Source organism: Carassius auratus, unplaced genomic scaffold (genome assembly GCF_003368295.1).
Source record: "Carassius auratus strain Wakin unplaced genomic scaffold, ASM336829v1 scaf_tig00008058, whole genome shotgun sequence".
In the NCBI taxonomy this organism is placed as follows: Eukaryota; Metazoa; Chordata; class Actinopteri; order Cypriniformes; family Cyprinidae; genus Carassius; species Carassius auratus.
Window position 1 is genome coordinate 277,446 of NW_020523902.1, and position 25,658 is coordinate 303,103.

At 38.1% G+C, this 25,658-nt stretch overlaps 1 protein-coding gene across 2 annotated transcripts; it reads left to right on the forward strand.

The window, feature by feature from the left end:
* The first annotated feature begins 405 nt into the window (after window positions 1-405).
* Window positions 406-25,629, forward strand: LOC113071765 (sarcoplasmic/endoplasmic reticulum calcium ATPase 2). Of its 2 annotated transcripts, none has more exons than XM_026245061.1 (22): window positions 406-624; window positions 722-876; window positions 2,323-2,340; window positions 2,426-2,508; window positions 5,873-5,977; window positions 6,160-6,298; window positions 14,450-14,530; window positions 14,620-14,705; window positions 14,790-15,254; window positions 16,576-16,664; window positions 16,793-16,895; window positions 17,386-17,517; window positions 17,601-17,720; window positions 17,803-18,021; window positions 19,669-20,004; window positions 20,092-20,312; window positions 20,385-20,587; window positions 20,668-20,753; window positions 21,876-22,009; window positions 22,104-22,221; window positions 23,474-23,594; window positions 25,053-25,629. In XM_026245061.1, exons 2-22 carry the CDS (start codon window positions 759-761, stop codon window positions 25,064-25,066), a joined length of 2,991 nt encoding a protein of 996 aa, XP_026100846.1. In that variant the 5' UTR covers window positions 406-624; window positions 722-758; the 3' UTR covers window positions 25,067-25,629. The 2 variants fall into 2 exon arrangements, with proteins under 2 accessions (XP_026100846.1, XP_026100847.1); XM_026245062.1 differs by having other exon boundaries at window positions 726-876.
* The last annotated feature ends 29 nt before the right edge of the window (window positions 25,630-25,658 follow it).

Genomic DNA, 25,658 nt, shown 5'->3' on the forward strand with positions numbered 1-25,658 from the left:
TTGGGGTAATTTCTTTCTAATGATTTTTAAGAACGATTCTTATTTCTTATGAAATAATAAAATATAGAAATGTTGTGTGTGTGTATATATATATATATAGAGAGAGAGAGAGAGAGAGAGTAAAATACTAAGTATATAAGAAAGAAACACACGTACAGACAGCTTTCTATGAAAACAGATTACTTGTGAGTTCAAGCATCCACCTGCGTTGAAGAGGCGGTGAAAAGTGATACCTGCCGCTTTGAGTGGCAATCTGTTAAACCAATAAGTAAACGCCTCCTCAATCTACGTCAGTACTGCTGGAGCCAGAGACAATTGATTGGATGTCGATGGGCTCCCTGTACATTCGCTGTCCAATCATCGTCCTCCACATGCGGCAGAGAGGCAGTAGTGAGGCTCCTGCGATAAAACGAGAGTAAACGCCGCTTCCATCACCACTGAACGGGAGAGAAAGACGGTGAAAGGGGTTGACCTTCACATTTCCAGGCAGGCAGAGGCTTGGACGGGGGGTGAATGTGATGTACTAAGCAAGGATCTTTTCTTTTGGCTTCCACTGACTCCCAGTTCTTTGGGGAACACGAAAAGGACAGAATAACTCGTCTGTTTGGATAAAACTCTTGGAAGGTGCATTTGCCCGTCTCAACTTTCTACATATGTTCTAAATTGGATGTCAATGCATGTGTCACTCATTGGTATATTCGTATCTATTTTTCTGACCAAGGCAGATTTCTTGAGACGGATTCTCTTCCCGTCTAACCATGGAGAATGCTCACGCCAGTAGTGTGGAAGAAGTTTATAGTTATTTCAGCGTCAACGAGAGCACGGGACTGACTTTAGACCAGGTGAAACGGCAGAAAGAGAAATGGGGTCCCAACGGTACGTCTGATACATTGTGTTCTTCACGGCCAGCGACGCGCCACAGACAATTTGAAGTTGACATGAAAATGTTACATTTGTTGCAGTCAGCCGGCTGGAGCGTTCGAAACAGCTGACTTCATCAAACACGTTTTTATGGCAAGCCGTTGATACATTGATTTTTATTTTATTATTATTAAAAAATCAAACTAGTATCGGTTTTTATGATACTAGTAGTTATTTAAAATACTAGTAAACAATTCAGTAGTGACTAGTATATTGTCCCCTTCTGTAGATAGGTACTAGTACATATTTTTAGTAACTTTCACCCTTGTCCTTAGAGTTTTCCTAAATTAATAGACACTAGTTATTAATTCCAATTGGTACTTTCAGCGTTTTTAAGTTTATTGGTATGATAGTTAATATTAGTCATCCTGGCTAGTCATTGACCAGTAAAGTAGTAATTGTAGCTAGTGAGATGCCAGTAACATCTGGGATTTGTGAGATACTACAATCTAATACGATCTTGAATATGTTTAGAAGCAACTAAAGGAATAGAAAAAAGTACTAGTACTACCTAATAAATCGTTACTAGTAAAACCAGAATAGGTTCCAGCAGCATCTAGTCTTCAGACTAGTAGGAACCACAGATTTCCATAGAAATCAATGGCAATTTTTTATTTATTTAAATAGTTACCAATTACAATGGAATAAACACTTGTCTTTACTGCCATAGTTATATGTAGCCAAGGATTCTGTACTAGTGAAACTGAAAAATATTAGTCTAAAATATTGTATTTTCTACAAGTGATTGGTAAGTGCTGATTTATGCTTCTTCGGAAAAGGTTAAAATAGCTTGCCATGCTCATTTTCATTGACTTTGACAAGGTGGAAAACAGACACACACAGGCCAGAAATAAGCTGAAAGAGATGTTTAATTCCCAACCATTTATTATGTCGCAGGACAATCAAAGCAAGCAAAGATGAGGCCGGTCTCCAGTCTTTCTCTTTCATCCTTTATACAGAATCATGCTTTTATGAAGATATGGATGAAAATAGTCCTGTCAGCACCCGGCTCCGAAACCTCTTGTAAATGTTTCACAGCATGTGCTCAAAGAGGGGCCAAATATTCACTCGTTTGGATTTAAACCAAATATTCCTTCACATTTTTCCTCTCCGAGTGCAAGGTGCTTATGACCGTTAATCTCTTCTGAAATATTACATTACATCTTGGGGGACGTGTTCATCAATGTTGTTGTTTTTTTTTTTTTTCTTTTTTTTTTTTTTCAATTTAATCTTTAATTAAATTGTAAAGTTTAATGCGTTATAATAAAGCCAAAGGTCTTAATGTAATTAACAATTATGTTTTAGTCAATGTCAAATCGATATCTGTTTTGGAATGTATTCAGGGTGTCTATTTGTAACTTTCTACTTTGTCTTTTTCATATCCTTCAATAAACCACACAGAGTTGCCAGCTGAGGAAGGTAAGATTACATTTTAAACAATAACGTGATGTTGTCATTGTACCTCTCACATGATTCTGATCAATTTAATTTTGTTGTTTGACAGGAAAATCTATATGGGACCTTGTCATCGAGCAGTTTGAAGATTTACTTGTACGGATTCTTCTACTGGCAGCTTGTATATCTTTTGTAAGTACATTTTGGTAACCTGTGCTGACTGATTTCTGCACTTTATTGTTATTGTGTAATATTATGGAGTGCAAATAGGTTCAGTACAGCCATTTCTCGGATGTGATTCAGCACCGATTCATGTCAGGTGTTGATTGCTTTACTAGAAACAAACCACAGTGATGCATGCACTGAAATAAACACCGACTGCTATCCAGCAGAGCTGTAAATGTGAAGATGTCTTGTTAGCTCCTGGAGTCATGCACGCCTTGTCTTGGGTTACTCGCAGATCAGAAAGGCTAAATGGCTGAGGTAGCGGAACTCTTTAGGAATGGTGACAACAGCATTCAGTGAGATTGAGTGTCTGTCACTAGCTGCCAAACATGATGTCTTACTAGTGCAGTACTGTTTTACAGCTGTGGTTTAAGCACTTCTTGATTTATTAGCCTGGACCGTTTACCACCGAGTGAAGACATGTGGCAGTTTGCTTGGAGACTTGAAAGTGTTGTGTAGTTAGCTTGTCAATCAAATTTATGTATGGTACCAGTGCTTAATATAGTGGTGGTGTAGCCTACTGGAAAGATTTGCCCTAGTAAGTAACAGGTTGTTGGTACAAATCGCAAATGGGTTAATATCCTGAATGAAAGATAGAAGATATTAATTTAGATATATTTGTTAATTATCTATTCATTATTATTTGAAATGACTACTAGAAAATAATTAATTTACTGTAAAATAATTAAAAAATTAAGAGTTCATATTAAATAGAGTAACTGTTATATTCAGTATGTATGGATGGATGGATGGAAAAAAATGTTTTTTGGAAATTATCCTCAGAGATTTTGGTTCATATTAACATGATAGCATCACACAGTTCCTGCAGATTTGTCGGCTGCTCATTCATTATATGAATCTCCCGTTCCACCACATCCCAAAGCTGCTCTATTGGATTTAGATCTGGTGAGGCCATTTAAGTAAAGTGAACTCATTGTCATGTTCAAGAAACCAGTCTGAGATGATTTGAGCTTTGTGACATGGTGCATTATCCTGCTGGAAGTAGCCATCAGAAGATGTGAGTATACTGTAGTCATAAAGGGATGGACATGGTCAGCAAAACAATACTACGGTAGACTGTGGCATTTAAATGATGGGGCCCAATGTGTGCCAACAAAATATCCTCCACACCATAAAACCACCACCACCAGCCTGAACCGTTGAGAAAAGGCAGGATCGATCATGCTTTTTACATCAAATTCTGACCCTACCATCTAAATGTCGCAGAAATCGAGACTCATCAGACCAGGCAATGTTTTTCCAATCTTCTGTTGTCCAATTTTGGTGATCCTGTGTGAACTGTAGCCTCCGTTTCCTGTTCTTAGCTGACAGGAGCGGCACCCATAGGCGGAGCATGTGTAAGACTTAGCCTTGCCCTGGCCATGGGGACTTGGGGGAAAAATTCAACTTAATTGGACAAAAATGCCCCTGCACAAACAAATATAATCTGTCACGTCTTTGCTAACAAAGTGAATATGAATAGACGGTGTCGATTCCGGGATTAAATTAAGATGGCAAAACATAAGACTTCAGATGAGTCATCACTGAAGACTCCTGCGAATTCCCTCATCATAAACATCAAACCGCAGATGTACATGTATGTACAAAGAGATTCATTTCACAGTGTACACAACATCAGTGATTTTATAAAGATAGTTTAGTTTTTTTTTGTGAGAGTGCTTAAATTTGTGATAGATCAATGTCAGTGATTTTAAGGAAACTTTATACATTTCTGGTGTTTTTATTAAATTGAAATAATGTTAAATACAAATTCAGTCCCAGTAATATATATTTTTTTGCCTACATGAGACCCCATGTCTGGTTCTTGCCTAAAAAGACGGGTTTATGATGTTTAATACATTTGGCTGCTTTTAGAGTCGCTGCCATGTGATTGAACGGGTGTACCAAATAAATTGGCCGGTGAGTGTGTATATTTCAACAAAAAAATAACAAAGCTGTTAAATTCAATACTATTCAATATTCAACACCAAAATGAATGTTGAATTATTTTGAATCTTTGTAGATTTAAGAACTGTATCTGTTTTATATAATACAAATTTTGCAATAATTGTGCTATAATGTATTGAAATATTAATAAGTAAGGGATAATGAACAAACTCAAAGCTTCCACCAAGAAAAACTGTTCCTAGCAAAAAGTATGGCGCCAACTTCAGTTACCCAGATGAGCCTGTGTTATCAGCTTTTACCGGTTGTTATCGAGGGATAACAAACCTCGGTATATCACAACTGACCAAGCAGAATCAAGGATTCCACATAGCCGTTTAATAACTACAAATAACATAGTCATAAATAATTGCAATATATTGCATGTAATGTAAATGTAATATATTGCTCTTTCTCCCTCGATTTCTGTCTCTCTCTGTATATGTGTATATATAGCTGTTCATATTTGAATGTTGTATTGTTTTTTTTATTATTTTTATAATATAACTAAGAAAGTAAGGATCTTTGTGTTGGATGGCCAAATTCGTTAGTTACAATCCATCTGCATAGTTGATGAGATTAAACTGGCTGGTTGGATGGAAGGAGAGAGGTATGCCAGCGGAGTGATACTGAGGTGTTGGAGTCTATGGTTTGACAGCTGTCTCGTAGTTGGCTGTGTAAGAGGGCATCTCTGCAGGCCAAATTAGGCCTCTGACCTTCAGTTGCAGACTTCTCATTACAACAGACAAACCAGCAACTCCACTGTCTCGTGAGAACACCACTAAGATGTTGATTGGAGAGCCTCTGTCTCAGCATATGACCTTCATGCTAGACATCTAAGGACTCTCTGTCTGAGGAAGATCATGCATATCCATTTTTAAAGGTGTAAATCAAAGCTGCTCTTCAAGTTGCTATAATTCTATTAAGTTGATATAAGGTCTATGATGTGAAGGAAAGTAAATGTTGGTGCTGCTTATTTTAGGAGTCCATATGTAATAATGCATTTAATGAGAGAATTAACAGATGTCGTGCTGTGGCTGCAGTGAGCTGTAGGAGTTTTATTTCCAGTCATTATTAAAATATACTGCTGTGTTTGGCTTTCTTCATGCTGATTTGTCACGTTTTTTTGTATATATTTTTTCCTGTGTTTAAACTTTTTTTTAATTTTTTTTTTAATCATGCAGATTATGCAATCTAAACAATCACATTTGCAAACTGGTTGTGTTGAATCCGTTGTGAGAAGGCAAATGTCACGGCGTGTCTTGACTAGAATCTTGATCTACCCGACTACTTAAAATATCCACAGGTTATTCCGAATGTAAAATATTTTATTAGATCTAATGGGATGTGTTTTGACATGACTTTATTTGTATTTTTTTTATTGCAGGTATTAGCCTGGTTCGAGGAGGGAGAGGAAACAATCACTGCATTTGTGGAGCCTTTTGTAATCTTACTGATTCTTATAGCTAACGCCATTGTAGGTGTCTGGCAGGTCAGTAGAGCATGAGAAGACTCGTACATTTAAGTGTGTTATTTTTGCACAATTGGAACACATAATGACTGTTATTAAACGGGTTTCTCACATCTGTCTATAAGAAAGTCCCATCCCAACACAAATGCTGAATCTGCCATTGAATACAATCTTATTTTCACATTTGATTCTCTCCATCTCAGGAACGAAATGCAGAAAATGCCATTGAAGCCCTTAAGGAGTATGAGCCAGAGATCGGCAAGGTGTACCGTCAGGACAGAAAGACTGTCCAGAGGATCAAAGCCAAAGACATTGTGCCTGGAGACATTGTGGAGGTCGCTGGTAAGAGCTGCCTTTTTATATCGTAAATCGCAGTGTCATGCACTTATTTCTCTGAATTCATTGCACTTCTGGGTTGTTATATGAGGTAATTACAGCCTCTCAGCTCTCCGGTCTCTGTGGGCCCTGTACAGCTCCACCATAGTAGTATAGGTATTTTTGGTTGCACCTGTTGATTCTCAATGGACTGTGTGCGTCAGTCCTCATCACATGTTCATCAGATCTCATGCTCTTCCTAGAAGCTTATCTATATCCATTGTTGGCTCTTTTGGTTTGCTTCTCATGGTTTGCTTTAGATTCATTTGGAGATCACTTTCAGATTTCTCAGCTATTGCAAATAATTGATATGGTTTGTAAAGCATAGCTTAATTTTCTTGATGTACCTGGAACTTCATTCATAAAAATATATTTAAAAAAATGAAACCTATGATAATTTCCCAAATGTTCCTGCAGACGATGCATAAAACGCGCATCGCTAAATGCATCCTGCTTTATGAATCACCAATTTTTTTAAAATCATAATTTAATAAAAAATTCATTCACTGATCAAATGGTCGTATGTGTGTGACAGGGTCACATCTCAGTGGAGTCAGCCGTCTTAACTGTCCGTGGCTTGTGTACTGCGGCAAACACAAAGGAGCTTCATCACAGTGTCTGTCACACCACTCTGTTCCCCTTTTGGGCTTGAACTGATGGTAAAACTAAGGACATTATTAACTGTCTTTACATTTATTTTGAAAGATGAAGCTCGCGATTATGGAAAGGGGTATTCTCAGACGAGTGTTTGCAGTGTTCGGCCAATAACAATGCACGGAGTCAGTTGGCCAATCAGTGCAGACTGTGCTTGTCTGAAGGAGGGACTTTGTAAAAAATTATGTTTGAGAGAGGTGGGGCGTAGAGGACCTACAATAATGTACAGTATTTGAAAAATGTAAACATATTCACCAAATACACAAAATAATGATTTTTAAAAAAAAGCATCATATGACCCATTTAAATTTACCATGAAATCTGAATTGACAAATCTTATTTTTATGGGTTATTGCAGTGTTTATTATAAATGATTTATCTGTTTTTGCCTCATCATGTTAAATAAAAATAACCGGTAGAATGTTTTAACCTTTAACTCTTTGCACTGCAGTAGAACCAATGGTGTATGTTCTGTGCATAGTGGTAGATGTTATATTTAGCATCGATACGCTGTTCAGATTATGGAATGGTTTAATTATAACTCGCATTGAAATTGTGCAGATGACAGGTGTCAGCCCACCGGCCACCCCTTCTGCAGCGTCCCACAGTATTGCAGCCCGTGACGTCATGTGAGTTTCAGACAGACTGCGATGTCACCTTGGAGAGGTCATTGGTGGAATAGTGCTGTTTTGGGGTTAGTGCTTAGGCTTAAACATGGGTAAATTGTCCACTAATGCATTGGTTTTGCAATTCTGCAATTTTGCTAAATGTCCATTCTTGCAGAAAGGGACGTGATAACAGATTTGACCAACCAACACGTCTGGATGTGATTAATTTAGGAAGAGTGGGTCACCTGGAGCTTTTTGGCTAAATCTGGAGAGCATTTCTGATCGTTTAAAGTGCAGTGCCTGTGGTCTCTCTGTCTCTGAGTCTTTGTCTCTGTCTCTGCTCCTGCTGTGGGTTGTGAGCAGGACGCAGTCCAAGCCTCCGCTCGGCACACACACTGCAGAGGACTCTGGGACTGTAACCAGTTTAGTCGTGAACAGAATTACAAATGCTGCCAGCGGCACCCTGACAGCCCATCAGTTCCATGCAGGGCCGAGCTCAGCACGTTGGCCACCCCACAGTCCTCTGTGCACATCTGATGCTTTAATTAGCATATCTTCCAATGCTCTTTGATATTCCAAACCAAGGTGCTTTGGTTTATAAGACAACCTCGGGTATAATCTTTAAGTAATACCTGATGTAAGGATAATTCTTTGTATTTGGGCAGTTAAAATGTAACCGTTTTCAGTGATGAACTGAGAAATTTCATCAACCTTGCAAGAATCTCTTTTAAGACTCCATGAAATAGAGATTTAATTGGTATTATATATTTATTATTCCATGTCTTTTATAGCTTTAAAGGGTTTTTTTTGCCTGTTATATTTTTAATTGTTTTTCCCCCAATAGTTTCCTGCTCCTGCATTCATTATGTATTTATTTATGGTTTTATTTTACTTTTTATTACTTTTATATTTTTATTTATATTTAATTTGTACTTTATTTTTATTACTAACAACAGCAAGATTGATTCCCAGGGAATGCAATGAGTAAAGATTATTATTATTTTTGTTTAATAAAACTTTTATTTTAAACTTCATTTAAGCTATATATTGTTAGCTAGATATTATTTAATATATATATAATAATTTTATTTTATTTTTTTCCACTTATTTATTAATTTGAATTCTGCCCAGACACCCAACAAGCCGTGTGGTTAACAACAACATAAAACAGAAATAACTTCTCTATCCAAACATGTTTTAGACATTGTTCCAATCTTCAAAGATCAGTCATTTTTTATGCAATGCTTATCAGCTAAGGAAAAATCAGTAATTGAAACCAGTGAAGTTTTTTCAAGTGTGTACAGTGCAGCCATAATGTCAAGTGGAAGGGGTCCAGCTCTAACAGCTGTTCCTATTGTTCATTTCGAGAGATTACCTTATAGGGAAGTGCCCATAGTGTCCCACCCCTCTTCCCCCTCCTGGAGCTGCTTTCACATAGGCCTTACCAATCAGCACTCTGCGTGCTTTGGGAATTCAAGCACCCAGGGTGGCATGCAACATTCTGCTGGACCTGGTAACCATCGCCTATCACCACGGAGCCCTGCGGCAAGTGGCGGGGGCCTGGCAGGTGTTTGATGCCCCCAGCCTGTCAGCAAGGATCCACAAAGTTAATATGAATGAGAGCAAGGGAGATATTGCTATTTATCAATGATGGGGTTGAGCCAGGTGTCCAGTAATCCTCAACACGCTTCTCTTAAGTGGCCAATCATGCACAAAACCAGTGATTTGTAAATTATAGATTGTTTATTGCCTTTTGACCGATATAGGTTAGTTTGATGTTTAAGTGTGTGATAACTGATATTTTTAATTAATAATAAAAAAAATTGATACTTTATTATTTTTGACATAAAAGCAATGATAATGTGTTGTTATTGATTAATTTAATTAAAAATAAATTTTTAAAAGAGTGTGTGTGTGTGTGTGGATATATATATATATATATATATATATATGTATGATTTTTTTTTTTTTGTCTGGCAATCACATAAAAAAGTTAAAATAATTAGACTGGGCCCATGCAAAATAACTATTTTATAAATTGTCTAAATGTCAAAATTAGTACAATAATAACTACACCGTGGCAATTTATTTTTGAAAAATCTAAATATTGAACGTTATTGCATTATCAAGAGTCCTATTTGACTCTTATGAAAATTAACTATAACTTTATTATAGTAAAATTATAGTAGCCATAATTTTTTTTTGTGGATTGATTACCATTTGTACAACCATAGTTTTAAATTCCATGGTTAAACTATGGTTAGTGTAGCAAAACCATAATTAGTTGTTCCCTTGTTACCCTCTGTGCATTTAGAGAAAGAGAGAGAGAGCGAGAACTGCTGTGATAATCTGTCTGCATTCAATCTGCTGTACATGCTATAGTGCAAAATGTTTGTGAGAGTTTCCCGGAATTTGCAGAATAATGCGCGATACCCAGAGTCCCACACCAAAATTCAGGCCTTGTTTAACTAAGTAAGCAAAAACTAAATTACAGTAGTAGGGCTGTGCAATTAATCACGTGTCATGATTGTCATGTGCATCTCGTCAGTAAACTGGTTCTGTGATTAGTTGTAAAGTTGCGTCATCGAATGCATAGAACTGTAGTTCACTGACAATAAGACAATATCACGTTCATTATCGCAAGCCGAATCGGAGCGATGCCAGTCAAGACTAACTGATTTATTAGAGCTTTATTATCGAATGGCGAAAATAAAGACTAAAATTAAAGTAACAAGCCTGGTTTGAAAATTTAAGTAGTAGAAAGTAAAGATATTTGTGTAAAAATGTAAGGAGTGAAAGTAAAAAGTTGTCCGAAAAATAAATAGTGAAGTAAAGCACTGATACCAGAAAAATCTACTTAAGTACAGTAACAAAGTATTTGTACTTCGTTACTTCTCATCTCTGCAATTTCTGATGCTGTCTATGTTGCTTAGGCCCTTGTACCATTATGTCCGGTTTTAAAAAACTATTATACTATTATATTGCCCAGCACCAGTTTAACCTCGAGACCCTCACAGTTCAACATTTCCCTGCCAATCAGATGGTTATACTGTGATGACATGTGGCAATAAAGAGTAGGCATGTTTGTTTGACCCCTCGTCCTGCATCGCTATAACAAGCAGAGGAATGAAAACTGTTGCTGGGGGACTGATGGAAGCATAAACGTTTAAACAAAACTGCTCTGCTTTCCGTCCTCCAGTCTCCTCCTGAGCAGAGTTAGGTGTGAGCTATTTTACCCTGCTGTGCTGATTGATGCATGCTGAAGGTATTTTAAGATACTAAAGTGCTTTGATATGACAGCTGGAATGCATGTATATGCTGCATCTTCCTTTCCACTGGATTTTTTTTCTTGATCTTGAACGCTCCATTAATAGTTCAGTATTGAGCTGAATATATGGTGAGTCCTTGTGTGGGTGTTGTGTAGGGTCCTTTTGCTGGGCTTGTTCTGGGCTCTCCATGCTCTTCCAGGGCCGATGAGGTGGCTGTGTGCATACAGTGGGCGGATAGATAACTCCAACAGCTCAGGGGTTTGGAGGTCACTCCTCTACCTGGAGGCCAGATATGCCTGAAATAGCTCTTCGCTGAGGCTTTTTGTATATGCACACTGATAAATGCTGCTATGTTCTGGAAAGTGTTGACACACTTGTGAACTATGCCATCGGTCCTCTCTTAAGTCATGAATCAACTCCCAGCTAGAGCATAATTGAATAAACGCGTCATTCTCACCTTGTGGTACTAGTCTACATTAGTCAGCGGCACAATTAAGCATCTCAGTGAAACTTGTCTGTGTCATTTGAAGTATGAACCTTTTTAATTGAAGTCTTAAAGGAGTCATATGATCTGATTGTCAAGTTTGATTTTCTCTTTGGAGTGTTACAAGATCTTGGTGCATAAAGAAGATCTGTAAAGTTGCAAAGACTAAAGTCTGAAATCCAAGGAGATATTCTTTATAAAAGTTAAAACTTGTCCACACCGTCCTAAAATGCCTCGTTCTAACACACTCCACGTCTACAAACCTGATTCCAAAAAAGTTGGGACACTGTACAAATTGTGAGTAAAAAAGGAATGGAATAATTTACAAATCTCATAAACTTATTTTATTCACAATAGAATATAGATAACATATGAAATGTTGAATGTGAGACATTTTGAAATGTCATGCCAAATATTGGCTCATTTTGAATTTCATGAGAGCTAACCATTCCAAAAAAGTTGGGACAGGTAGCAATAAGAGGCCGGAAAAGGTAAATGTACATATAAGGAAAAGCTGGTGGACCAATTTGCAACTTATTAGGTCAATTGGCAACTTGATTGGGTATAAAAAGAGTCTTAGAGTGGCAGTGTCTCTCAGAAGATGGGCAAAGGATCACCAAATCCCCCAATGCTGCAGTAAAAAAATACTGGAGCAATATCAGAAAGGAGTTTCTCAGAGAAAAATTGCAAAGAGTTTGAAGTTATCATAATCTACAGTGCATAATATCATCAAAAGATTCAGAGAATCTGGAACAATCTCTGTGCGTAAGGGTCAAGGCAAGAAAACCATACTGGATGGCCTTGATCTTTGGGCCTTTAGATGGCACTGCATCACATACTACTGTGATGGAAATCACAACATGGGCTCAGGAATTCTTCCAGAAAACATAATCTGTGAACACAATCCACCATAGAGGATGAGAACTGTTTCCAGTGAGAGTAGCCTACAACGTGATGTTTTATTAACAAATTTCGAGAGGAGCATGCACAGAAAATCAACGTGGTCAATTCACTATCAATAACCACCCCATACATCCAACCCCCTTGAGAGAGGGGAAAATCAACATGCAGATAATCAACACAGCCAATTCACCATCAGTAATCTCTTCATCTATCCAACCACCACAATTGAGAACCACTATAAATAATTAAAGCACCCTTACCTTCATTCTTTCTCTAGTGTTTCAGCATCCCTCCACCACCCCGACTCCTCACCGTCGTCCCATTCTGGGGGGAGCACTCAGCGCTCGGGCCGATGCTGAGCTCTGAGCCCTCTCCCTGGGCAGCATGCCAAATATGTATAATATTCTTGCATTATTATCTGCAAGGTGAACTCTTAAAACTGGTGTCTGTTTCTATAAAGTCGGACAGTTCCATATTTGCAAGGACAGTCCTGCGCTTCTGACTCACTGTATGTAAGTATGTTTACATATGTAAAAGATTTGCCACTGAGGATTCAAGCACGAGTTTTGAGCAGATCACAAATAAAGACATGGAGTTATGTTTACGCAACGCGTTGAATCCCACTATAATCACACCCACTCTAAAGCGGTACTAAACTGCAGTGGAAACAGAAACCGAGCCAAGCTGTACCATGTATTGGAAAAGTGCCATAAATTCCTCTTCCTGATTCAAATTCGAATCGAATCTCCCTTTGCAGTGTTGCTAAATTCCCACTCATAAATTGAAAGGCAGTCAGTTCTTAAATTCTGACTTTTGGCCAACCCTGTTGCATTACAATTTATGAGCAGTTACTTATAGCATCATCTACAATTCTCCTCCTCCAAATCATGATAGATTGTCCATAAAACAACCTCTGATTATATTCACGTCAAGTGTCCATTCCTACAAGAGAGTACTTGTTGGCTGAGCTTGTTCGTTCTCTTGTTGCAGTGAACAATGCTGTGTGACCTTCTAGGAACTGGACCTCATTTTGTACATTCGTTTCCTATTTAGGTTGCTGAAAGTTGCAATTGAGCTCCATTTAAGCCTTTCTGAGAAAAGCCGTCACACTCTCGTGTGTGTGTGAGTGACCTTGTCGCCGTAGCTCTTCACAGATCATGGCGAAAGCATAGCCCATTAATCCACAGTGCAGAGATCCTGTTGCACCCACATGTGTGATGATTGTGCCAAGGCCATGCAGCATCCATTGTTATCATGCCCTGCTATTTCTCATGCTGCCACACTCCACATGCTAGCCGAGCAGGTTCACTGGACTTTCACTGATTGATATGTTAGTTTAATATTGACAGATCAGCAAATGGACACTTAATCCTGCTAAGTGTGGCCTAAGAAAGCTCAACACAAACATACTCCTCAAAGGTGCTCTTGAATTCCATTGTTATAAGTTGCGAATACATGGAGAGTGTAACACCTCTCACCTTGGTGTTAACCTTTGTCACTCCTCGCGTCGAGTGCAGGTGCAGCTGCTCTCATGCCTCTGTGTTTATACCTGATCAGCGCATCGCTGAACATATCAAAATGTTTCTCCATTTTTGGCACGGTGCATCGTTGCTCCCCATGCCATTTTCCTCTTTTGCTCTTAAGGGCGCAGATGAGCTCTACTTTGTTCTCAATGGGCAAATGTGCTCTTTTCTCTCTGGTTTCTATCTCTCCCGCTCTCCTTTTTAAGTCCTTTCAAGCCATTTAATGACTGTACAAGAGGGACTAGTGGATTTCGATTAATTCATTTGATTTGGGTTCGTCATGGTTCAATAATTTCTTCAGTCAGGAAAATAATTCCGAAGACATTGAGGTTATGCTTTCTTAATGCTGCTTTCTCTGACACTTGCAGCAATGCAACATAATGCATGAGGTTAAAATGTTACAACTCAAAAAACAAAAAAACAAATACACCGTTTGGATTTGGTTTAGCATGACCACAAGAAGATAAACTTTTTGATTTCGAAACCATATCTAATTTCTTCACTGATATTACCATTTTCAAGTTTAATGTTGCATTATTGAATTCTAGTGCCGTTTATTGTTTCACCTATGTGTTTATTTAAAGGGATAGAACACAAAAATAAAAATGTATTATTTGCTCACCCTCTTGTCATTCTTCGATTTTGACTTATTTGTTCTAAATTCCTTTCTTTTCTAGTGGGTGACAAGGTACCTGCCGATATCCGTATCTGTGCTATTAAGTCCACCACACTCAGAGTGGACCAGTCTATCCTAACAGGTAACAAATCATTTGGTTAATTTGTGTGTGAATTTTAAGTGTTAAGTATTTTAGCTGTGGATTTTACTACTAATTCGCTCATGTTGCAGGTGAGTCTGTGTCCGTCATTAAGCACACCGACCCCATACCGGATCCCCGTGCTGTCAATCAGGACAAGAAAAACATGTTGTTCTCAGTAAGAAAATTGGACTTCAGCTAAACCAAATGTTGATGCAAAGCCATGCTTTTTTCCTGTTCATGTTAAATGTGTCAATTTCAGGGAACCAACATTGCTGCAGGCAAAGCTGTAGGTGTGGTGGTGGCCACAGGTGTGAACACAGAGATCGGTAAAATCCGTGATGAGATGGCCTCCACTGAGCAGGAGAAGACGCCCCTGCAGCAGAAGCTGGATGAGTTTGGGGAGCAGCTCTCTAAGGTCATCTCTCTCATCTGCATCGCCGTGTGGATCATCAACATCGGCCACTTCAACGACCCCGTCCACGGTGGCTCCTGGATCCGTGGAGCCATTTACTATTTCAAGATAGCTGTCGCTCTAGCCGTGGCTGCCATCCCTGAAGGACTTCCTGCTGTCATCACCACCTGCCTGGCTCTCGGCACCCGCCGTATGGCCAAGAAGAATGCCATTGTCCGCTCTCTGCCCTCTGTGGAGACGCTGGGTTGCACTTCCGTTATCTGCTCTGACAAGACCGGCACCCTCACCACCAACCAGATGTCCGTCTGCAGGGTGAGCCCTTTCTTTAGCAGTTTAATCGTCCAGGTTTTGTACAGAAAGGGTAAATGCTTTTAGCTCAGTGAAACACAAATTTGCATACACTCATCAGTCTGTTGTTCTGGATGCTGTATATACATATATTATGCGTGTGATTGTGTGTATATATATTAGGGTTGGTAAGCGATTTTAAAATTTCTAATTAATTACATGATGTGGTGATTAAATAATAATATAATTAATCACACATCAAATTTGGAGAAATTACTCTGAAAAGATAATTAAAAATCATTGCTGTGCATTTCTGTGTGTAATACATTTTATCAAATATTAATGTATTAATTTTATATATTTCTTGCTGAACCTACTTTTTGTAATGCGTGTTTGATGCTTTACACAACAATGACTTTAAATGATCTTTTTTGAAGTGCAATTAATTAATGACCACATCATGTAATTAAAACCATATAAGATATATTAATATTGTAATAATACTGTTTTGGTATTATTACAATAAATTTAATACTATTTATACCACTGGCGTCGGAAGCAAAAAGAAATGTGGAAGCAAAAAATTTTACTGGAGTAGATGCCTCTTACTGTTTTCTGCATTTTAATTTAATAATTGCTTTTAAAGCCACATACCAGTTACCACATTCCAGTCAAGGTTTCTTAAAAATTCACACAGCAACAAAAGTCTAGTAAGTCGTTTTGAAAAAAAAAAAAACACCAGATAACTGATAAAACAACATAGTTTATGTGTAACTGTAATTTAATGCTGCAGCAAAGACTACAAAATGCCTTTTAAAAGCAACAAGCAAACAAATGATGAATATTCCCTTCAATAGCAGCTTGTGCTGTGACAGTATGTGAGCTCACAGCAGAGATGCTAAGATGCTTTGTTTACATTGCTGTGTCACGTGAGGGGAGCTGCGGCAGGCGTGAGTAGTGAAAACATGGAATGGAGTTTAATTTATGTGGACTCTGAATGAGCCAAGGGGAGTGGATTTGAGGATGCAGCAGCATGGAAGTCAAGGCTGTAATTAAAACGCCGAATGGAATTCATTTTATTAGGTAATTCCTCAAGTAGAATGGATTTGACTGATGGCTCTCTGACAAGTGAACAGACATAAGTGCTGAATTAGAGATTGTAAAAGTGAGTTGGTCCGAAATCATTAGTATTGAAAGTGGGTGGGTCTTGGCGCATTCAGTTAACAATTGGAATCTTAAAGGAACAGTTCACCTAAAATTCTGTTATTTATAGGTTTTATAAAAATCCAAGTTTGGAACTCCATGGTAAATAAATGACAACTATTCCTTTAAAATTGTCTTTCAGATGTTCATCATAGACAAGGCTGAGGGGGAGAACTGCTCACTGACAGAGTTCACCATCTCCGGCTCCACATACGCTCCAGAAGGAGACGTGTGAGTATCTCTCTGCTCTCATATTTACGTGTACTTCTGCAGTCAAACTGATGCCTGTGACTTCACATTTTTCCAGCTTCTGTTTTAGGAAGTAGTTTATTGATAATTCTGTTGCTCTGGTTGCTCAGATTCCTTGATAACCGATTAGTGAAAAGCTCCCAGTATGACGGGTTGGTGGAGCTGGCCACCATCTGTGCCTTGTGTAATGATTCCTCCCTGGATTATAATGAGGTGTGTTTTCTAATTGTCCTTTTTTTAAAACCTGGATTATGTAAGCAAAATGTCCATTGCTTTGTTTATAAAATTCTTCAAAATTAATATATAAAATTAATATATTTTAAAAACCATTATCCATCTATCTATCTTTATGTACATTTTATTTTTAAATTACATATAATACCTACTTTTTTGGTCAAAATTAAATGTATTTTAATAAAAAAGGAAAACAGAAATACCATTTAAAAATTACTACAATTTAAAGAACTATTTTCTTTTTTAATTATATTTTAAAATGTAATTTATTCCTGTCATGTGTAGCCGAATATTCAACATTACTCCAGTCTTGGGCGTCACATGATCCTTCAGAAATCATTTTAATAATATGCTGATTTGCTAATCAATGTTAAAAAAAGTTCTGCTTTATTTAACTTTTTTCAGGATTCAAAATTAATTTATTTGAAATTGAAATATCACATGGTGATAAGTGCTAACTCTCTTTCAGTCTAAAGGCGTTTATGAGAAGGTTGGAGAAGCCACGGAGACGGCTCTGACCTGCCTGGTGGAAAAGATGAACGTTTTTGACACTGACGTCAGGAGCCTGTCAAAGATCGAGAGAGCCAACGCCTGCAACTCAGTAAATATTTATACGATTAATAAATAATTATGCAGGCACTTGTTAAATCGTGATTTAATTCCTCCATATGCGTGTATGTATAGGTTATCAAGCAGCTGATGAAGAAGGAGTTCACCCTGGAGTTCTCCAGAGACAGGAAGTCTATGTCTGTGTACTGTTCCCCAAACAAGGCCAAATCCTCTACTGCGAAGATGTTTGTCAAGGTACTAACCGGATACTTGTTTGTTGTGTAGTGAGTTTTTGTATTGGTTTTTCGGATTGATAAACAGCTGTGTCTTTCTTTAGGGAGCTCCAGAGGGAGTGATCGAGAGGTGCACGTACGTGCGTGTGGGGGGATCCAGGGTTCCCCTGACTCAAGGCATCAAGGATAAGATAATGTCAGTGATCAGAGAGTACGGCACTGGCCGCGATACCCTGCGCTGCCTGGCACTGGCCACCCGCGATAGTCCAATGAAGAAAGAGGAGATGATCCTGTCAGAAACAGCCAGCTTTGCAGAGTATGAGGTGACTGAGTTACTGAACTATGCCAGGCTTTGTGTCATGCTCACAGCTATAGAATAAAGCATTTATCCAAATAGTTAGATTGCTATCTAGTATCTAACAAGTTTCATAAACTATTTATTCATCTAGCTAGTTAGCTAATAAACAATTCTTCCTTTTTACTGTTTAGATAAAAACTGGTGTTTACCAGATGGCAATAGAAAGTATTTATGTAGTTTATCTATCTAGATCTATAACTGTCTAATGGCTAACATAATCTAAAATGTTTCTTTGCATCTTTTTAGATTACTATCAGTTAAACTGTTCAGCCATCAATCTAAACTATCTAGTTATGTATCTAGCTATCTACAAATATACTTTTTGCATATCAATAGCTTCCTTTTCTAATAGACTATTTATCAAACTAGTTAACGCTCTAATAAAGTGTTCATTTGTATAGCTAGTTGGCAATCAAATTACTAGCTAGCTAGTTAGCTGTCTAATAACACATCTAGATGTCTTTGTCCCACTAGCAGTTTGCTATCTTATAACTGATTTATTCATATAGCTAACTAATGGTTAGCTATATAATAAACTATTTTTACATTTAGCTAGTTAGCTATCTTAACTATCTTAACTATTTACCTGTGTAGTAAAGAATAGTTGTTTTTTGGTTGCTTGCCATCTAATAAAATATTGTTGTTAACTAGCTAGATTGATATAGTTTTAATCTGTTTAGTTAACTGTCTAATTAACAATTCTCCTGGCTGGTTGCAATATAATACAATATGTAACTATTTAGTAATGTATTTAGGTATCTTATTATCTTTTTTTTTGTCTTGCTAGCTTTCTAATAAACCATTTATCTAAAAAAAACACATTCTGTATTGCTAGTTATGTCTTAAAAATAATTGATCCTGTTATTTAGCTATCTAATAAAGTATTTTATTGGGTAATCACATCCAGCATCTAATATAATTTTTGTCTGCGTCTCACTAGCTTTCTATCTAGCAAACTATCACAGAGCCGTTGTTAACTGAGAAGATGCGCCAAAAAACGCTGAAAATGAAGTGGATTTGCGCATCTTCTCTATTAACAAAGGCTCTCTGTAGTAACAGCTACTCTATGTGAAATCACGCACCTGATGGCACCTGATGGAATTAACCGCTGATTAGAGAACCGGCTTTACTGATGAGATGTGCATACTGATCGGCCGATCGTGATCGGAGCACCCCTACGTCGCACTGGACAATAAGTCACATTTTTTTAGAACCAAGAACCAAGAGAAAACATTACCGTCTCCAGCCACGAGAGGGCGCTCTATACTGCTCAGTGCTCCTGTAATCTACACTGAAAACATAGAGCGCCCTTTCGCGGCTGCAGATTGTAATGTTTTCTCTTGGTTAATTTCTCTTAGTTAATTTCTCTTGGTACGTGTCAAATTAATTTTGATAAATAAGTCGCACCTGACTATAAGTCGCAGTACCAGCCAAACGAAGTAAAAAAGTATGAAATACAGTAGTTAACTATCTAGAAATGCAATTATCCAAAGTGTCAAAAAAATTCTAATAATGGATCTTTGTGTCTAGTAAGCTGTCTCCATTTAGCCAGCTTTATGCAGGTTTTTTTTTTTCTTTCTTTCTAAACTTCCCTCTCCTCCCTGTCTGCCAGTCGGATCTGACCTTCGTGGGCTGCGTGGGCATGCTGGATCCTCCTCGTACAGAAGTGGCCGCTTCCATCAAGCTCTGCCGCCAAGCTGGCATCCGGGTCATCATGATCACCGGCGACAACAAAGGCACTGCGGTGGCCATCTGCAGACGCATCGGCATCTTCTCAGAGGACGACGACATCGACCGCATGGCCTTCACTGGCCGCGAATTTGACGACCTTTCACCTCATGCCCAGCAAGAGGCCGTCATGGCTGCCCGCTGCTTCGCACGTGTCGAGCCTTCACACAAGTCCAAGATTGTGGAGTTCCTGCAGGGCTTTGATGAGATCACAGCCATGGTAGGTGGCTGTATGCTGTTAATGGATCGTGATTTCGCACAGTCATGTTTGATTATCCTTTTTGGCTGAGCAGTTGTGTCTCTGCAGACAGGAGATGGTGTGAACGATGCCCCTGCCCTGAAGAAGGCAGAGATTGGCATCGCCATGGGCTCTGGCACTGCTGTGGCCAAGACAGCCTCGGAGATGGTCCTCGCCGATGACAACTTTTCCACCATTGTGGCCGCTGTTGAGGAAGGCAGAGCCATCTACAACAACATGAAGCAGTTCATCCGCTACCTCATCTCCTCCAACGTGGGCGAGGTGGTCTGGTCAGTACGGTTGTGGTTTTCAATTCGGTTTCCATTTGTTGTGTGTTGCTAATAATTTGGACTCCTCCACAGTATCTTCCTCACCGCTGCGTTGGGTTTCCCTGAGGCCCTGATCCCCGTCCAGCTGCTGTGGGTGAACCTGGTGACTGATGGTCTTCCTGCCACCGCTTTGGGCTTCAACCCTCCTGACCTGGACATCATGAACAAGCCCCCCCGCAACGCCAAGGAGTCCCTCATCTCTGGATGGCTCTTTTTCCGATACCTGGCCATCGGCTGTGAGTCACAAACATGACTAATGTACCCTAGTGGCTATGATTTAAGTCTGGTCCGTTAAGTCTTGTGTTGTGTTTCTCAGGTTATGTGGGTGCCGCTACTGTAGGAGCTGCAGCCTGGTGGTTCATTATTGCTGATGATGGTCCGATGGTCACATTATACCAGCTGGTATATATCTCCGTTTTTAAATAAACGTGATGTGTGTGTGACTATTCTGTAGTCTTAAAAGGGTTAGTTCACCCGAGAATGAAAATTCATCCATCTTCTACTTGCCCTCGAAGCATCATAGGTGTATGTGACTTTCTTCTTTTAGAATAATCTATTCAGATTTGTATAAAAAGTTGTCCTTGCTCTTCCAAGCCTTTCAATGGGGTTAAGCGGGTGTTTGTTGGCAACAGTTCAGAAGACGTGAAATAAAGTGCGCACATCTGTAATAAAACGTCCCTCAGACGGCTCCTGTAGCGATTCCATGCCTTTTTGTAAGAAAAATATCCAGATTCCAAACGTAATAAACACTTCAGCAAGGGATTTTTCATTCTCGGGTGAGCTAACCCTTTAAGGCTGGCTCACACAGTCTGATAAAATAACTAGACTTGGGTTACATTCTTGTCATTATTCAAAGAAAGAAGTTTGATTGTCTAAAATATTTGTTTGACATTTAAACCGTTATAAAGCTGACCTAGCTTTGACAGATTGCAGCACAATATTTTGGACTGTTAATAAAAACAATAATAACGTAAACTAGAGAAATTGTAAACAAGGGTGTAATTTATTCCTGTGATGGCAAAGCTGGAGTTTTTACTCTTCAGTGTCACTTCAGAAATCATTCTAATATGTTGATTTAATACTTGAATTTCTTTTTTTTTATGTTGAACACAGTTGTGGTTTTACGTTATTAAAAAAAAGTAACTTTTTTTTTTTTTTTTTTTCTAGGATGAATAAAAAGTTCAAAAGAACAGCATTTATATGAAAAATAACTGGTCCAAAGTAGACAGTAAAGATTTTTATATGGTTACAAAACAATGCGAGATATATATACCGTATATAATTTATATATTTTTTATATAAAATACATTTTATAAATCACATCATTACATTTTATATACGTGTGTATATATTTTTTATATTATAATAATGTTTATATATTAATTTAAGTTATGTACATATATGAAATATTTAGTTTTGTTATGAAAATTGTTGTTGTATATAATTTATATTTTTTATTTTATTATGTTGTAGTGGTAGTAACTTGGCATCTAAGTAGTAACTGTTTCTCTCTTGTCCTCTCAGAGTCATTTCCTGCAGTGTTCTCCTGATAATCCTGACTTCCAGGACCTGGAGTGCCACGTGTTCGAGTCTCCGTACCCCATGACCATGGCCCTGTCTGTGCTGGTCACCATCGAGATGTGTAACGCCCTCAACAGGTCAGTCACCATCCACCTGACATCTAGACAGTTATTTAAAAACAAGCTTTGTTGGTATTGAACCCAAGTTATCATGTCGTTGTTCTTCTTGCAGTCTGTCAGAGAATCAGTCTCTGCTGCGCATGCCTCCCTGGGAAAACATCTGGCTGCTGGGAGCCATCTGTCTCTCCATGTCTCTCCATTTCCTCATCCTCTATGTGGAGCCACTGCCGGTATGGTATCTTAACACTATAGATCTGTGTGTATATATTCGTGAGAGAGAGCACCCTCACTAATTTAAAGGGTTAGTTCACCCAAAAATTAAAATGATGTCATTTAATGACTCCCCCTCATGTCATTCCAAACCCGTAAGAGCTCCGTTCATCTTCGGAACACAGTTTAAGATATTTTAGATTTAGTCTGAGAGCTCTCAGTCCCTCCATTGAAGCTGTGTGTACGGTATACTGTCCATGTCCAGAAAAGTAAGAAAAACATCATCAAAATAGTCCATGTGACATCAGAGGGTCAGTTAGAATTTTTTGAAGCATCGAAAATACATTTTGCTCCAAAAAAAGATGAACTGAGCTCTTACGGGTTTGGAACGACATGAGGGCGAGTCATTAATGACATAATTTTTCAGTGAACTATCCATTTAAGAAGCACCCTCAGTGCTTTGATTGTGGAGCTTGGACCAACTGTGACACCAGCAGGTACAGTTCCAGTGGGAGTCCTGTCTCTCTCTCTCTCTCTCTCTCCTCCCCTGAGCCCATTAACTTTTAACAGATGATCTGAAAATGTAAAAAAAAAATAGTTAAGTTGAATATAATATATTAAATTGTTACTGTTTTGAGTTATTATTTAGGAATAAATGTAAAATGCTTAAACACTAACTTGATGAGATTCATACTTGGCTTTAATAAATAAAATATTGATTACATTGTTAATGTAAAATTATGAAGTTTTTTTTCTAATAGTGTAAGCAATGTTTAAATAAGAAAATGACTGGGACATGAATTTTGATTTAAAAAACTGAGCACTTTGCCTCCTAATTTCAGAACACCACCACATATAAACAGACACACACACACATATATATATATAGATATATATATATATATATATATATATATATATATAGATAGATAGATAGATAGATATATAGATTATATATTTTCACTCTGAAAAATCTAGTCTAGTTTTTCTAAAATCTATAGTTGTTGTTATTATTATTTAATATAAAGAAATCTAAACTGAATGAATAAAATAAAGTAGTGAAATCATGGATGTGGATGTTATTACTTATTACTTTCTACTTCTGTTATAAAATATGATTAATAAATAGAATGTTTAGTTATTGTCCATGTTTATTAAATAAAATGGAATTAAAATCTTTAGGCTGTTGGTACACTGTTGTCTGTGAAAGCCTTGGTGAAATACCAGGTTTCATTGCATCTTTTCTTTGCTTCACCTGCTGCGGTTCCTCAGGTCATCTTCCAGATCGCTCCTCTGAACGTGACCCAGTGGCTGATGGTGCTGAAGATCTCACTGCCTGTCATCCTCCTGGACGAGCTGCTCAAATTCATCGCAAGGAACTACCTGGAGCCGGGTAAAGAGCTGGACCCGGAGCCCGACAGGAGAGGCTGGTCCCTCTCTGCATGCACTGAGGGCGTCTCCTGGCCCTTCGTAGCTCTGACACTCCCTCTAGTGGTGTGGCTGTACAGCACAGATACTAACATAACCCAGCAGCTCTGGTCCTCCTGACCGATCCCAGAGCTGGGGTCAAGCTAACACATGACTCCAAATAACCTGAGAAGAAACATTAACAAGGAACAACAGTCACCTGTTCACATTTGCACATGCATTTCAGCCTGGTTTAATTTTTTTTTTTTAAGTGTGTGTGTATATATGTTTATCTACATATATGGCATTTTGTTGTCAGAGAATAGTATGTTCCTTTTTTTATAATTCCATTTTAAGCACTTTTTTTTTCTCTCTTATGAAAGGTGTATATATTTTCAGGTGCCACTTATGGCCTTTTTTGGATGCTTAAAGTGCAGAGATGAAAAAGGTATCAGATTTATTTGGATATTTTGGGCTCAAAGCTCTGAGATGTCTTTATAGCTTTTTGAGTCCGCTGGGCCAAAAAGAGCGAACGTGCATTTAGGTTGTATTTCGATATTTTCCACTGCAACGTCACCCATGTCATTTCTGTTTCTATTCTTCACCTGAAGCTAAATTATTTCCTCTGTTAAATAGATTGCAGCTGCCGTTGCTCTTTTAGGACGTTATTTTTGCTTGATAGACTAGCCAAATATACTACTTCCTTTAAACTGAAACACTAGCTGTTCATTTTTTTATTTTATGAATGCTTTAGTAAAAAAGAAAACATGACACCGACAGTGTGTTTAAGATTTGCTTTGAGCAAATCCTCTGAAGAGGTTTCCATGTGTAGTGATTATAATCTTATAGATGAATTATTTTTACTGTAATGTATATATGTATATAGTAGATGCTGAGTAAATGAACTGAGCACAAATTGTCCTTTTTTTTTTTTTTTTGTATGATATCGAGGATGCATTCTGAGATTAAAACGCTGATGTTATTACACTGGACCTCTTTACATCTAGAAATGGCACAATTTGTTCATTAGGGGTCCAATAATTATTATTATACATATATATTTTTTGTAAGTAATCAGTTCTCTTGTAAAAGTGTCTTGCTGCAGGTGACCAACAGACATGCATGATTAAATTTGCTGTGTTAAAACTCAAGTTTGTCCTGTGTGCATCAGCGAGTGAGTACTACTCACATAATACACATTCACAAGCTCATGTTTGTTTGTCCTGCTGCCTGCATCAGATTGACGTAATGCGATTATGTGCAACTGCCTCTACAACGTTTCTAACGGACTTATATGTAACTCTGTAAAGAGGCATTTAATCATGTCTAACTACAGTTGCATGACATCACATTTCTTTATGTATACAGTATTGTGCATTTCATTTTGTTTGATCAAATGTGTCCTTATTTTGCCATATCTCTCTTTCTCTCTCTCTCTCTCCAGCTCGGGATGATTAAGCCAATCCTCTCTGTATTCCTTGCAGAAGCTGTGAGGTTTTCTTGACTTTAGTGCATGATGTTTTCAGCAGCTCCACACATCTTTCTAGGCCTGCATGTCAACTGTGCTGAAACCTAAGAATTTGTCATTAGTTTAGAAGAAGCTGATATTCCAGGATAAACCCGTCGGAAGCCAGTGAAATTTGAAAAGACACTGCAAATGCATTAAACATTACAGCAGTTTTCATGGTGCATGTCCCCTTATGTTAGAAACCTTTGTATAGCACTGCAATATTTAAGTTGAAAAGATGCCGTTAGTGAAACCAGGCATCGTTTCTCCTCAGATCTTTTGTGACATGTAACTTAACCAAAACTGATTGTTCTTGTTGCTTTGCACAGGGATGTGCAATATGTTTTAAAGCAGAAGCTCATTTCAGGTGTTAGGTGTGCGTGCGTGTGTGACATTGAGAGATGGGCGGTCTTTTATTGCAGTTCTCATGACAACGGAGGGCGGGTGCTGCCCAATCAGTGTTCAGTGTAATTATCACAATGACTTGTGGTTAATAAAATGATATTACATGGTTGCACTGCTGTTTCTTTACCCTCTCAACAC

Coding starts and splice junctions, on each gene's coding strand:
- LOC113071765 (XM_026245061.1), top strand. CDS start 759: ATGGAGAATGCTCACGCCAGTAGTGTGGAAGAAGTTTATAGTTATTTC. Junction 20,005..20,091: donor TTGATGAGATCACAGCCATG/GTAGGTGGCTGT, acceptor GTGTCTCTGCAG/ACAGGAGATGGTGTGAACGA. Junction 22,010..22,103: donor ATGTGTAACGCCCTCAACAG/GTCAGTCACCAT, acceptor TTCTTCTTGCAG/TCTGTCAGAGAATCAGTCTC.